At 40.2% G+C, this 14,369-nt stretch overlaps 1 protein-coding gene across 1 annotated transcript in view; it reads right to left on the bottom strand.

The window, feature by feature from the left end:
• Positions 1-147: 147 nt before the first annotated feature.
• TBC1D8B (TBC1 domain family member 8B) overlaps positions 148-14,369 on the bottom strand; it is a 30,127-nt gene continuing 15,905 nt past the window's right edge. Inside the window, exons 10-21 of the mRNA XM_050310211.1 lie at positions 12,966-13,180; positions 12,408-12,525; positions 11,419-11,704; positions 10,626-10,755; positions 8,479-8,577; positions 7,322-7,390; positions 6,882-7,122; positions 6,200-6,265; positions 6,006-6,089; positions 5,097-5,153; positions 4,689-4,786; positions 148-4,349 (exon numbers count right to left, since the gene is read on the bottom strand). Of these exons, the coding sequence (XP_050166168.1) occupies positions 3,939-4,349; positions 4,689-4,786; positions 5,097-5,153; positions 6,006-6,089; positions 6,200-6,265; positions 6,882-7,122; positions 7,322-7,390; positions 8,479-8,577; positions 10,626-10,755; positions 11,419-11,704; positions 12,408-12,525; positions 12,966-13,180 (1,874 nt within the window). The 3' untranslated portion in view covers positions 148-3,938. The remainder of the gene's footprint in view (positions 4,350-4,688; positions 4,787-5,096; positions 5,154-6,005; positions 6,090-6,199; positions 6,266-6,881; positions 7,123-7,321; positions 7,391-8,478; positions 8,578-10,625; positions 10,756-11,418; positions 11,705-12,407; positions 12,526-12,965; positions 13,181-14,369) is intronic.

Here is a 14,369-nt window from a genome sequence, read left to right as displayed (position 1 = left end):
TTCAAAATCTGGCATCCCACCTTGGCTTTTGGTTTGGTCCTTCTTTTGGAAAGCACTGACTAAATGTGGCTTTAACGTGGTCAACGCTCTTGAAGGAACTTCTGCTATGCACTGTCATGAGAAATAATAGTGCCTCAAACACAGGGTTTTTTTAAGTGAAACAATACTTTATTTAACACCTCATTTGTCTTACAGTACTTCTTCATACAATACACTGTATAAAAGCCAATCTGTCAACACAAACGTGTTGCCTTCTTGGTAAAGTGACAAAGCTAGAGCAAAAAAAGACGAAATAGCCTATTTTTCTGGAAACAAATTGGATTATTTCCTTCTGTTTTAGTCCAGATAACAACTGAAATCTCAATCAAGAAACTTGTATGGTACAACTGGATGAGAAACTTCTGGTAAAATCAACACACAGCTATTTCTTAGTCACTATGGTAGTAAACTCTTCTAAAATTACATTATTATCCAGCCATTAGAGCGATGAACAAGTGGCTTCGTTTAAGGAATGGATGGAAACTGAGAGTGGTTTTTTTGTATTACACGGCAGTGGCCATTTCCATGTCCTGCAAAATGCTACCAGTTGAATTACCATCAGTTGTCCCCCAAGGTGGAAAGAGCTGGTGTTTTTATTATTTGAACTGTTCCCTCCCCTCGTGTGGTTGGCGTGACCCCAAGCCCCGGGGTCAGCAGCTCAGGGGTCAGGGCTGCCACTGCTCACCCGGAGCACAGGGAACAGCACCAGGCTCCGGAGCGGCACATTCCGTATTGCAAGACCGAGGGATCATCACAGCCTGCTGGCCATCCCCCTGGGCTGACAACTTCATCTGACAGAAGGCATTTTATGTGCACAGCAGCAACAGTAACAGCTCAGCAGCCAGAAAGCCACTGCCAGTGTTTTGGGGTAACCATGACACAGCTGCCAAATCACCCACCTGTGATGCTGCAGCAGGTAGTGCAATTCTCAAACTGTACAAACAAACAGCACCACTAATTTTAGCAATCTATACCCTACCTACAACTGTCTATTTTGTACTGAATGACGCACCTTCATTTATTTCCTATGACTGAACCAGAAAAATAAAACTTCACAGAAACTTACAGGAAAAAAAGGAACAGAGATGAGTGAAGTGACACATCAGAACTCACTTAACCACGCTGCTGTTCAAAGTTCAAACACACTTATAAAAATTTCCAAGTTACAATTTGAATGGAAAGTCCCCCCTCAGGAATTAGCTCAGTAATCCTGTCAGATGATCTGCAACCACCAGACTCCTTCTGCCTAATTCCCAACTACCCGTGCCAGCTGCCCCCCTGCAACACCAGTGTGACACCCCAGCGTCCTCATGAGATGGAATGTGAGTCTGGGTTCATCTTTGCATCACCAGCTTCATCTGACCAAAAAGCTGTATGGCACAGTGCTCTGAAGTCAAGGCATCACCTTTTGGGAGTGGAGAGGGAAAGAGTTGCTATTGCTCTAGCTCCACTAAACCCAACTAAACCTGCATTTATTTGTTAGCCATCCCATCTGGAATAGGGATGGAAGGAGCTAGAATAAGAAAGGGAAGGAAATAAGCTAGACACTAACTCCAGAATTAATGTCACAAGCAGAGCTTCTCACCTTAAATCTATGTGTGTATATATATATATATATATATATGCTGGTAATAATCTCTCTTTATATGTAGATATGATAGCTGACGAGCTACTGCCTAACTGGCAATGGCTCCACAGTCTCTTGGATTGGCACTAATAGAAAAGGGAATTGTAAAAAAGGTGCTCAGTTTGCATAAACAGGTACTGTACTTTGCAAGTTCCTTCACCACATTCTTCTGTACTTGGAAGTATCTTGGTTCTCAAACAAAAAAATGTCCTTGAGTTTTAAGACTTCCATATCTCTGTTACTTTGTTTAGCAAATAGTTCACAGCTTTGACTACTTCTTGGCATAAACAATATCCGTCATAAACCTACAAAAGCTTCTGGGATGGGCAGCTGCATCTGTTTTCATGGGGATCCATTAATTTCGTCACAGCTATTTTCAGAAGAATTACTCACTGATCAATCCTTATCTGAGTACATCCTGGCCCAGAACTACAAAATCATCTGCTTTGCATTTCTAAACAACTTTGGGAAAACAGTGAGTAAATACATTTTAAAGTTAGTAACACAGTGTGGCCCTACTAATCCATATCCACATAAATGGATAAATTAATTCTTACATTTTATGCATAAAAATACAAATCAGCACTATATTGTATCAAGTGTAATTACTTTGTAAAGGCTTTTGAAAAATGCTTCCTCATTCCTCACATATATAACTTTTGAACTGACTGTTCATTCAATAAAACTTTATTTTACATTAATACCTGAGAGCATGGGGGAGAGTATAAGACAATTCATAAATTTATTTGTCCTGCTGAAAACTGTATTTAACATCAATTGTAATGATGGCATTTCACAAAGTGCCTGTAATACAAGCCAGAATTTCATTTTATTCTTCATTCATATTAGTATTGCAAGAAAAGCCTCAGTGAATCATACCATCCCTGTTCTGCTTCTTTACAAAAAAACATGCACAGTATAAAAATAATGCTGCTCTGCAGAGAAAGATTGTCATACAGGCTTTAGAAACAGACATTTTAAACTAGTTTAGCACAGAGTCCCAGTTTACTTTTCTGTTGTTTTTAAAAGACAAGCTCTTTCCCTCTTTCTCTAAACCCCTTCTAGCACCAGCTACCAAAGACTCAAGGTCAACATTTCTCAGCATTAACGCTGGCAGAATTTGCCTCCACAGGATCTCTGCTATATCATTTTTTATGTGTTAAAATTTCAAGTCAGATTCAAGGGGATTTTCTTGCTGCCTTGAATCCTGGCTGATGGAAAATATTACAGCAGCAATAATCCAGAGGGCTATAGAAAAGAAGTAGCAATTACTAGGTTGAGGTACGGATTCAGGGTAGGCAAAGGAGCAACTGCAATCTGTCCCTTCAGCATTCAGATAAAGATGGTCTGGGCTTGGTCTTTGCAGACACCAGCAAAACTCTGTATTTCATCAATATGCTCCTAAGAAGCTCCTCTTGCCAGACAAAGGACAACCACCATGTGGCCAGACAGATTTAGCCACTGCTTTCCTTTGATTTCAACAACCAGTATTAGCTTTTAAATCCATGTGCAGCCTGGATGACCAAACAAGCTTCCATCCTTTTTACCTGCATTGTAAGAGGATTGGCATGAAAACGGGAAAGAGAACTCGAGGCTGAGCTAGAAAGGCAGGAAACCAGCTGTTTGTTGCAAAAACAGATGTGGGCTGGGAGGATGCAGTCTGAAAACTGCTGACAAGAGGCTGGAATCTGCAAGAGTCCAGGCCCATTGGGAACATCAAAGCAGAGGAATTGAGAGCAGGGCACTTCCTTCTCTAATCTTAGGCTTTTGTGCCTACCACACCCTCTACCTTTAGCCTTCACGCTGCTTTGACCTCAGTCCACATGCAAGTTTGGAAATAACTAATTAAACCAATGTGGATGACCACCTCTAAGCTGTTGATACTCCCTTTAAGTGAAAATGGCAGGAAGTCATTCCCCTTATCACAGTAATAGAAATGAACCTGGAGAGACACACTGTAACAACAGCCATTCAGATGGGTTTGCAACAGGTCACACCCAGTACTTCCAAGCAACATTGCATATTTTACTAACATGGTAAAGACAGTTTATTATTCAGTCCTGTTTTTTTTTTTTGGAGTGAAACTTATGAACAATGCAAGAAAGTGATTGTGCTTCAAACTATTTGTATTTACATTACATACCAGTAATCTGATATTTAAAGCTACCTCTGCAAACTTCTTTCTCTATGTAAACACCAGACTTGGTTTCCTTAGTTGCAACCTTCATTTTTAAGCGCTTTGTGGTTAATTCAGAGTCAAAGGTAAAGAAAATTACACTCTGGTTCTTGCTTTAAGTTGTAAATTTTTAGCACTCTCTATTTTAACTTTTATGTCATGAGGTTTTTCAAAAAATCTCACAAAGGCCGGCTCATTTAATAAGGACGCCAGAACCTGTTCAAAGGCAAAAGACCACTCATGGTTCCCTCTCAAACTCTGTGCTCTACTGCCTTCAGTCTGCTCAGAGCTGCTTTCCTCCTGCCCTTCCCTGGGGATTTCAGCAGGCACCTCGGTAATGGGAACTGGACTTTGGACTGGTGATGTGGGACTCTGCAGCCTTCTCCCAACTTCTTCCATTTTCAGCAGGAGGCTGGTAACCACGGCGATAGCCCGATACAACAGCTCCTCCTCAGGATCCCCGTGGAACAGATTGTACAGAGTTTTTGAGAACTGGATGAACTGGGACTACAGAGAGATATAGAGGAGACTATTCAGAGAACAGCAACACAATCCTGTTTGACTACAGGCTGTGCTCTCAGCTCAGTGCCTGCTGCTGCCAGGCACCTGGTGCAGCTGCTCTAGTGACAGTACGGCCATGGACCAGCCCCGATAAACCTACCTGGGTCTCAAAGTCCCTCTCTTCATAAGTTACAGCAGTTTTACAAACACACAGTCTAATGATTAATGTGAAAGTCTGAAATTCAAGGGATCCTACAAATCCTTCAGAAATATTGTAACAGGACTTGACTTAAAAGATGAACTTCCAAGTCAAAACCAGGCTTACATAAGACTCAGATAGTTTACCTGATTCATTCTTGGCAAATCCTTAATGTTTTCTTCTTTTTTAAGAAGTTCATCTTGCCATTGCTTCAGATATGCCTGAATATCAACCTTCCCTTTTCCTAATTGACAAAAAAAAAAAAACACAAACAAACAGAAATAAACAGAAAATAACTAAGAGCTTCCCATGGGGGACAATGAGCAAAAGGAACTGGTATCCTCAATGTCATTCCTTCTCAACAGAGTGGTAAGGCCAAGGACTAAACAGGATCAGAGTTTCCACTACACTCTCACCCGTAGGATGTAAAAGTGGATAGAATGTTAACAATACTCTAAGGACGATGTTACTTAATATATTTTCTCACCACACAGTTTCCCAGCTCTACTCCCCCAAAAGACACAGCTACCAAATGTGTCACCAGGATTTTTTACCTTTTTCTGGGCTGCCCTTCGAAGAATCACTTCCAAGACTATCCCCAACAGATGAAACTACAGTTTAGGAGAAGAAAATGAAGAAAGAGTTATTTATTTGAGAAAAGAGGACCAGTGGTTCATTTCCTTTATCAAAAATTCCTTCCTTAAGGAGCAAGAGCCTCAACAGCCCTGTGTTCTCAGCACAGATTAGGTCAAGAAACTATATGATAAGATTTGTATGCTTTCTATAAAAATAGAAGCCACTGTGAGCTAAGAGGTCACAAAAAAACCTGCCATCAGTTATACTAAACAAATAATCTTCATAATGTTCACTGTGCCCAACCTGAACAGTGATGAGAACAGTAACTGTATATTACAGATAAGGTACTGGGGGTAGATTTCAAAAACCAAAAAACATCTGTCTTCCAAAGAAGTAAAACCACAGAGCTTTCCAAACAGAGTATTTGAAACAGTATTTTATCCATTCCACAAACTTAGTCCCCACAAAGCTTTTTTCAGCTCACTTGCTTTAAAATGAAAGCAAAGGAATTTGAAACACTTGCTTATGTGTCTCAAAATAATTATGGATTTAGGTATTTTATTTCTTGAGGAGGAAAAATATCATTCCTTTGTGCCTGGGATGCAAAAGTGAAGGCTGCTTACTGTGCTGAAAAATGCTGACCAAATACACTTCTCTATTTCCATGTAAACACCCACAGCCTTGAAATTCAACCATCAGAACAAGCTATCCACAAATTCTTTATTAAACTGTAACTACTAAAGAAGATCTTTGCAGAGGATTCTGTTAACAGTGATATGATTTACTGGATTTACTAGTTTTCAGAAGAGAACTCCCCATTTTTCATGAGATAATTAATAGATTCCTTCTAATACCCTGCAGGCAAAGCCTCACACCCTGGAGCTTACCATTGAGTTGGCTGAAGTGGATCAGTTCTTCTTTTGAAAGATCATCCCCTTTGGAAGGGCTTAGAGATGCTACTTCAGTAAAAGCTGCAATAAACAATTGAATAAAGTAGGTTTGGGGACTCCCAAGCATCACAAAAGCAGTGATAAAGACAACAAAGGCCAGAAACATCTCTCCCCAAATGCCTCCCACTTACCTGGAGGGATGTGCAACTTAAAAAGAAGCTTGAGTTTGTCAGTGAAGCTTCCATTATACATGGTGTCTGTTAGAGGAAAGAGGACAGTGTTCAACTGGACCAAACTTTAAAACACCCTCTTAACCTAAACAAATGCACCCCAGGGAGGTTGGAACTGGACACGTGCCCTACCTTACAGGGAGTATAGCTAGGGATGAAACTTAAGGAAAGCAGTACCACCTGTGCTGAGCCTACACCGAGGAAAGAACACTAACAATGTCTATGACTTACTAAAATAAAACCAGAGCACCAAAGAAACATAGCACTAATGTCTTCTCAACCCTTTCCCTTATATTTTTGTTTCCTGAACAATACCACTTTGAACAGGATGAACGGAACAGAGCAATGAGTCAAGAAAACTTTCAGTTCCCCAGAGATATGAGGCACTGGTCATCCTGCATGATCTGTGTACGAGATGGCTCAGTATGAGGAAACATTTATCATCAAGCAAACAAGCTGAGTGACGAGATCACGCCATTTCCTAATTTTCAGATTTTTGATGGCTAAGCCATGTCTAAATTTAATCTCAAATGGGATTATTCTGTCACATGATAAAAGCAGTGGGTGGAAGATGACACAGCCCAGGAGTGTTCCCAAGACAGACTCCCCTGTGAATATGCCAGTACAAGTGTTGTTCCCGTACCAAGGACACAGGCAAACTGCTTGAAGTTTATAAGGCAATCGGAACTCTCATCCATCAGTCTGAATGTCCACAGAGCAAGTGAGTCTCTGTTTGCACAGTGTGACCAGGGGCTCAGGAGATGGAAGAGAACCCTGAACTGCTGGCAATCGATCCGATACTGCTCCAGATACGGCAGACTGGCATCGTGATGTTGCAAGACAGGACTGTTTACGCTCCAGTAACAGGAAAGAAAGTGCTCCTTCTGCAAAGGAAAGAGAAAATATTAGTTCTCTGAAACAACAAGTCTCTCTGGGTGAAAGATGTGAGAAGTTAACTATGTAGTTAGATTTAAAGCTGGCATGTAAAACATATGTTGAATCTTTTACCTCAATTTATTAAAGCCATTTCACAGTCTACCCTTTAAGATGGCTATTTGGTAAGTGAGGAAAATGGTACATTACCTTGAATAATTCATAAAGCTCTTCAAGATCACTAGGACTGAATCTTACTTCTTGAGACACAACGCGTAGCTGAAACAAAATTAAAAAAAAAATAAAGAGTCTTCCCTCTTTGGAATAAGCCCATGGAATAAAATTATGGGAGACTTAACATTACACTAAAAGACATTTTCCACATTCCAGGTTTGGGCATGTTACAATTAGAATAGCACTTCTTTTTAAAAGCAATCAGAAGATTATAGACCAAAAGGAATAATTTCTTAAAAAAAGAAAAAAATATATAATATAAAGTTTCCTTTAAAGGGGCAAATGCATGCTCAGCTCTCAACAGTGACGCTGGATCCTCCTTTTAATAAATAAATAAATAAATAAATAAATAAATAAATAAATAAATAAATAAAAATTTTTCACCGTCTTTTTAAACAAGGCTGCTACAAGAGCAGCTTCCATCTGCACAATATGTATGTTTTGTAAAATGAAATGCAACAGTTACCATCTTATTGTAAACCAGCAGCATTTGGGATCAGTTTTCTACAAGCCACATTTACTACAGAAAGAAGCACTGATGGTTGAACAGACTATTATTATCATCAGTTATTGGAAATAAGTCACTGTTTGAAGAGAACAGGCAAGCAAAAGAAGCACCTCACAACCTCCACCTTCATTCAGCAGTCTGGACTAAAAAGATGATAAAGGCAGGTGAAAAGCTGCCACATTACCAGACACCCACACACATCACAGACAAAAAGTTGAATATAGTATAGTAATCTCTTCAGTGCTGCTTCCCAGAGTGCAAATGCAGGTGATTAATTGTTTTACTGTAGAGTGCTCTATGCCTCTAAGAGAAATGCATTTACAGTTTAACAACAGCAGATAGAAATATAGGTCAGCCTGTTCCAACCCACGCGAAGTGGGAGAGATACTCCAGCCTTTAGAAGTGGTCAGGGATGGTGTCACTTGCAATGAGACCAGAAGGTCATGCTGTGGTTTCAGAGACTGAAAACATCACAGGCCATACCTCAGTTAACAACTGACACTCAGCAGACAGGAGCGGCTTTAGCGTATAAAATTATATATTTGGCCCTGGAAAATGTAGCTCTTTTCAGAACTTTCCAAAAGGGTTATCAGAGGGAAGGGTTAAGCTCTTGCAAGTCACTCACCACATTCTGCTTGGTTGTAGCTTCCAAGGTCTGGATCACATAAAGCCTGTTCCTGCAGCGCATGCTCTCAACATCCTCGTAGCGAATATCACCGTACCTCTAAGGAGAAAAGCCCCATTCCATGCAGTCAGCTGTTGCTAGACACATCTAAGCAGATGAGTTTGCCTTTCTTGCAGCTAAGTGTAATACAGGTAGGGACACAAGGGAAGATCCCAGAGACCCCGAGAAACAAATAATTTATTGGAGCATTAAGCTTCTCCCTAACCCGTGTAACTTTTAAAAGAGTGTTTAAAAGGTGTTTCAAACAGTGATGGAGAAAAAAGAAACTGGAGTAGTTCAGTGTGTGAGAAGACAAAGGAAGGGATTTTACTGTGTGTTGGCTCTATACCCAACTCTGCTATCACATGGTGACTACTACTGCAGGGCAGCAAAGTGAAAGATGTGCATGTTGTCAGGGTTTGAAGTTCACTCTAGTGAAATTTAGAAATAAGCTAAGTAATTTATGAACTGTTCCTAGCTGCCTCTGGAATTTCTGAAGGACAGGGTAGGTGTCTGAGCACTGGAGCAGAATAAATACATTTGCCTTTAAGGAAAAGTGGGATAGCAGGCAAAAAACTAAAAAAAAAAAATTCTCAAAGAAATCATGCAACAAATTATTAAACAATTAAAATCTAAACAGAAACTGATAAATCAAACCAGGCCAACATTCTTTCTCAAGACTTTCACATAATCTCATTTATCTTGTGAGCACCCATACAAAGCAACAGTATCACAAAGAATAACTGTTCAATTCTTCATAACCTATAACCAGACCTATCTGCAGAGTGGCAACTCTCCATTGCAGCAATCTTCCCATTTTGAAATTTATTTTATTTCCATAGTGATATGAAAATAACACCCTTCACCAGACCAGAACTGTGTTGAAATTAACTGTCTGGTCAAAATGGGAAGAAGGAAATTGTCTCTCACTTTGTACCAGCAGTTCTCAAGCCTGGGGCTGTGGCACTTACCAGCACTGAAGAAACTCAGTTTCAACTGAAGATAAAAATTTGCAACTGAAAAAGGGGTTATGAGAGAGAAATGGGGATATGGGCCTAAGAACAGGGCTGACAACTTGGAACTGGGAGATTCAGGTTCAAAGTTCTGCCCAAAACTGTTCAAAAGCCAAACCAAATCAGAGACTACTGCTTTGGTGCAGTTCCCTGCCTGCAAAGGGAAGGGAAGTAGAAAAGTATTTTCTTTTGCTTTGTCCTTCAGTCCTGATTCCACCTCTGTGAAAGCCTCAGCTTCCACTTCTGAATGCAATATACAGCACTTCATTATTTACCACCTCTGGTCTCCAATCTGCAAGTATTCAGCCTCACTTTGAGAACTCACCATGAAAAGAAAGACCTAGAATAGTTTTCAACTTTTCTTTCAAGAATCTTACAGCATTTCCCAAACATGATTTTTCAGTATAACATTCTTGTAAAACAATACTGATAGAACAGACTTTTATATGATTAGCCTAATGCTAAAAAGACTGTTCATGGGAAATTGAATTTCTGATTCTTGTCATTGTTCACCCCATTAAAAGCAATGCCTTCTTCTCAGTAAAAAATAAAAAAAGACAATTTCTAAATTATACAAATTACAGTTAGTTCATCTTTTCTGAGTCAAGGTCAGGACATTTTTTCCAAAAAAGATTAACGGATCTTTCACTAGAAACATATGAATGAGAATCAGAAAAGAAAAATAATTATACAGATAAAAGAAAATAGTTAATACAAAAAAAAAAGTGATCAAATCTTTTATCTCAGCTTCCTTTCACTTCTGAGCAGAAGCTCTGGGCTGAGCAGAAACCTATCTACAAATACATTAATACTCTGACAGAAATCATGCCAAGGAAAAAAATGCCTCATGAAAATCTGGGGAAAAATAGGAGAAGCTACATATATTTCCTCCCCAGTGAAAAGCTCCAAAGCTTAACTTTGCAGAAACCAAACCTGTAAAGGTTTTCAGTGAGGTTGAACAAAATAGAGCCCCATTTTTACCAATCTAGGCAGATTTTCTACCCTAGTTTGTACAATGCAGTTGCAGTATTTTTAAAGTAGCCCAGGAAACAAACACTGCATGGGATGCAAGAACATACCCCCAAGAACACATACTTCATTTGACTCTCGGATCAAATCTGTGATGTCCACTTTTGGGTGGTCACTCTTTGTGTCACTGAGGTTGGAGCCTTGCTGCACAGCTGGAGGCAAAGGACTGTCTTTGTTAGTGACACTGTCAAAAAATCTGCACAAAGCAAACACACGAGAAATCAGCAGGAACCAGTTCATCACCAGAAAACAACAGCATTGGCATCTACTAAAGAAAAAGTGCACAGAGAAGGGGAAATAGCAAAGAATATGAGAATCAGTGGCAAAAATGTGCTACAATAGTAACAAAAACACACAAACGTGGGAACTGCCCACCCAGAGAAGGTTCCAGCCCTGGGAGGTTTTAGTCAATACATTAGTGATGTATTGGTTGATGTGATCTAGTGTGAGCAGCAATCCTCTTTGGAGTGGGAAGTTAAACTAGACTCTTGCCAAAGCGCCTTCCACTTGGCATTTCCCTGGTTCTCTAATCCATCTAGCAGGGTTGTACTTCCTAACTGGGAGAGACAAAAAAGCTTGTCCTGAACTGTGAACGAGGCAATCTTAATTCCCCCAGATGCATAAGCCAAAGACAGGCCTGATTTGCACCTGCTCAGCAGACCTGCATCACCAGCCTAAACAGATCCATTGGGGAAGCAAGATTTTACAATAAACACCAGGCTGCATGGTCTGTTATAACAAAAATTACATCTTTCTCAATAATTCTGTAGCTCCTACCCCATTCAAACATGTAACATTTAAAACCCTGGCAGTTATAGCAGCTGCTACCAGACCAAAAGAATAACAGTTACACTGATACCTGTTGAGAACAGTGACTGCTTCTGCATCATCCTTACAAGTGAGCAACTTCTCCATGTTGTATTCCAGCACAGCAAGGCCCAGCTGCAAGATTGCCTTTATTCCATCATAGAAGAAACAGTCCACCACATTGACTGCACTTTCAATAGGCAGCACACTGATAAAAAGGGTAAGGAACCAGGAGAGAGAGACCGAGGAGAAAAAAGTCATGTCCGTCATGTGGTCTGTCAACTGAGGCAGGTGAACCCTGATGAGCTCCTCAAACACTGCCTGATCTACCAAGGCACCTGCAGGGAAAGGATAACAAAACCACCACCCAAATCTTAATACAGAGAAGCACACTTTTCTCAGAGCACCAGCCAGAAATAAAGGCCCTGTCCTAACGCAGCTCTGTTTTAAAGCACACACAGGCCCAGTATGGAACCACTGGCTCCCTTCCCTAAGCTGGAAGCTGTGCACTCCATGCATGGTCCAGAGCCTTGCTGCATGCTTAAAGGGTGTCAGCACTTTGGTGAGTGCATGGCTGCTTCCAGTGACTCCCCTGACAGCCAATACACCCTCTCTGCAATGAGAGAGAAACTTCACATCCAACTTGCTTCCAGCATATACACCTCTAAGAACTGCATAGGAGATCAAAGGCTAAGTCTGGACCTGGAGTAACCCTTTTTCCTTTATTTAACCTGGCTGAGTTTCAAATAAATTAGTATGAATTGCAGTTATAATTTCAAAAGAATAGTGTAATAGTCTAATTGAATAATTCCTGAGTAGTTATACCTGGAGTAATGACAGTATCTGAAAATCACATCCATTCCTATATAAGAAGGAGCCGTGGGATGTTCTCTGTAACCTCCACTTTCTACTCCATAATACTGAACCAAATGCAACAGTTTCTCTACACTGGTCAGTCTTTAGCTCACTCCTTTCATTAGTTCTTAATGAATGACCATTTACATTCAATTCTAGACAGACAAAAAGAGAGATGGATGTTACCAATGATTCGACGATTGAAGTAATCGGGGAGCATCCTTTCACACACAGCAACCAAAAGCCAGAAGGCTTCCTCCTCTTTAGCATACAGCAGAAGCACTGATGTCAGAATATTCATTGCCTGTGACATTTAAACAGGAAAGGAAACACTTACAAGGAAAGATGGTAAAAACACAACTGTTACCATTAGTCAGAATTTATATTTCTGAAAGCACTTTACAGCACGTTTTTAGAGTGCTGGGATAACCTACAGTCATATCCAGTATAAGACTTTTGCTTTTATGTTATTAAATACAGAACATAGTATTTGAACTATATACAAATATTTTTAAATGCTAAATGGTTAGTTAGAATGCAAACACATTTATGAAGTGGACATGACAGCATTTATCAACAAATTCAAGTAAAAACTCGTTACACAGGAGGATGAAATAAGTGAAGTAAGTGAACCATCGAGCACGAAACCATTACACATTTCTCTGACTGATTTCATGCAGTGCTCCTACACTACCATCATGAGCTAATAGACAACCAACACCGTGACTCTCAAAGCTGCTGTACCTGACAATATCCAATTTGAGGATTCCTGTATGCATAAGCTGTGAGAACTCTCCTGAGTGCAGAAATTCCTGTGTCACTTTGAAAAGCAGGATGCTCGGGTAAGGAGCGACGCAAATCCCGTTCAATTTCATCAGTAGCCAAGGTGCACGTTCCTAAGGACTTTTCCACCAGCTCAGTGTAATAACCAGGGTTGGATGCCATATCATTTACAGCACCTGCCAACACACAGTATTGCATGGTAGTAGAGGACAATGGTAAAGTAACTATGTGATTGTCTGCAATTTATATAAAGGTTTCTGGTGACATTCAGGTACCTCATGAATCTCCAGATATTACTGTAGTAATGTACTAGAGTAATTCTACTGAAATTAATGGAATTACTCTGAAATGAAAACAGAAAAGCAAAACAAAATAAGGCTTGGAGGAAATTTAAGTCATTCCATTATAAACTTGATTTTGACTAACTTTTTTGTTTGTTTGGGGAAAGGGGGCTTGCTTTCACCTACAATTTTGCCTAGCTTTTCTGACGAACACAATATCTTCCCATTTGTAGAGCTGACAACATATAGGGAAAACTAGGCAAAAGACTAATATTTATCTAATGAATTCTGTATCTGTTATGTCATCACCTAATAAGACAGAGATATTGGGCTGGTAACAGGAGCATAAATGTCCTTGTAACTCTCAAAGAACACTGGTAAAGATCCATGTTCACACATCCTCAAAAGGAACAACCATACAGTAGGCTGAATGAGGAGGATAAAGTGCATTTGTTACAATAAACAGATCCTCTGGAAGAGGAGGAAGCTCTGCCCAGGAACACGCAGTGAGCACAGCTAGCAGATAAGGTCCTGGGTGGCTCCTCCAAATCTGCAGCTTGTTTTCTGAATATGACACAGCCTTCCTGGGTGACCCTGATCAAGCCAGCGGCTGCTGCTTTTTTCTAAGTGTTTCAGTGAACAGGAACAGAACTGCTGCAGAGTAGCAGGGTCTTAATTCCCTGGGCCTCTATTTCCTCAAGTTATGTGCTCTGACACAGGTGTGTTCTACAGAAGTAGGCCACAAAAGCACACTCAGAGCTTGGACAAGAGATCTCATATGTGTAAGACAGTCCACAATTCCTGTACAGTCTCACTCTTTAAACCAAGCAAAAGCATGTAGCAAATAACTGCTTGTAACTGGGGCCAAATTCTCTGCCAGGAAAACATTTTCTGTGCGTCTGGTAACACTATCATCTCTGAAAGCTTAAACCAAAACAACACAATCCCACAAACATGCTTTTCTTTTTAGCAGGTAAAGAGGCTTTGCTGAAACTGACTGTCCCCTGGAACAGCATGTATTACTATTACTCTGTTTCAATGGAGTTTGTTGTAAAATAAGCAAATTCTTGTTCGTGATTTTGAA

The sequence above is a fragment of the Myiozetetes cayanensis genome, unplaced genomic scaffold, assembly GCF_022539395.1.
Source record: "Myiozetetes cayanensis isolate MyiCay16 unplaced genomic scaffold, myiCay2020 scf15, whole genome shotgun sequence".
Lineage (NCBI taxonomy): Eukaryota > Metazoa > Chordata > Aves > Passeriformes > Tyrannidae > Myiozetetes > Myiozetetes cayanensis.
This window is presented reverse-complemented; position numbering and strand designations above follow the sequence as displayed.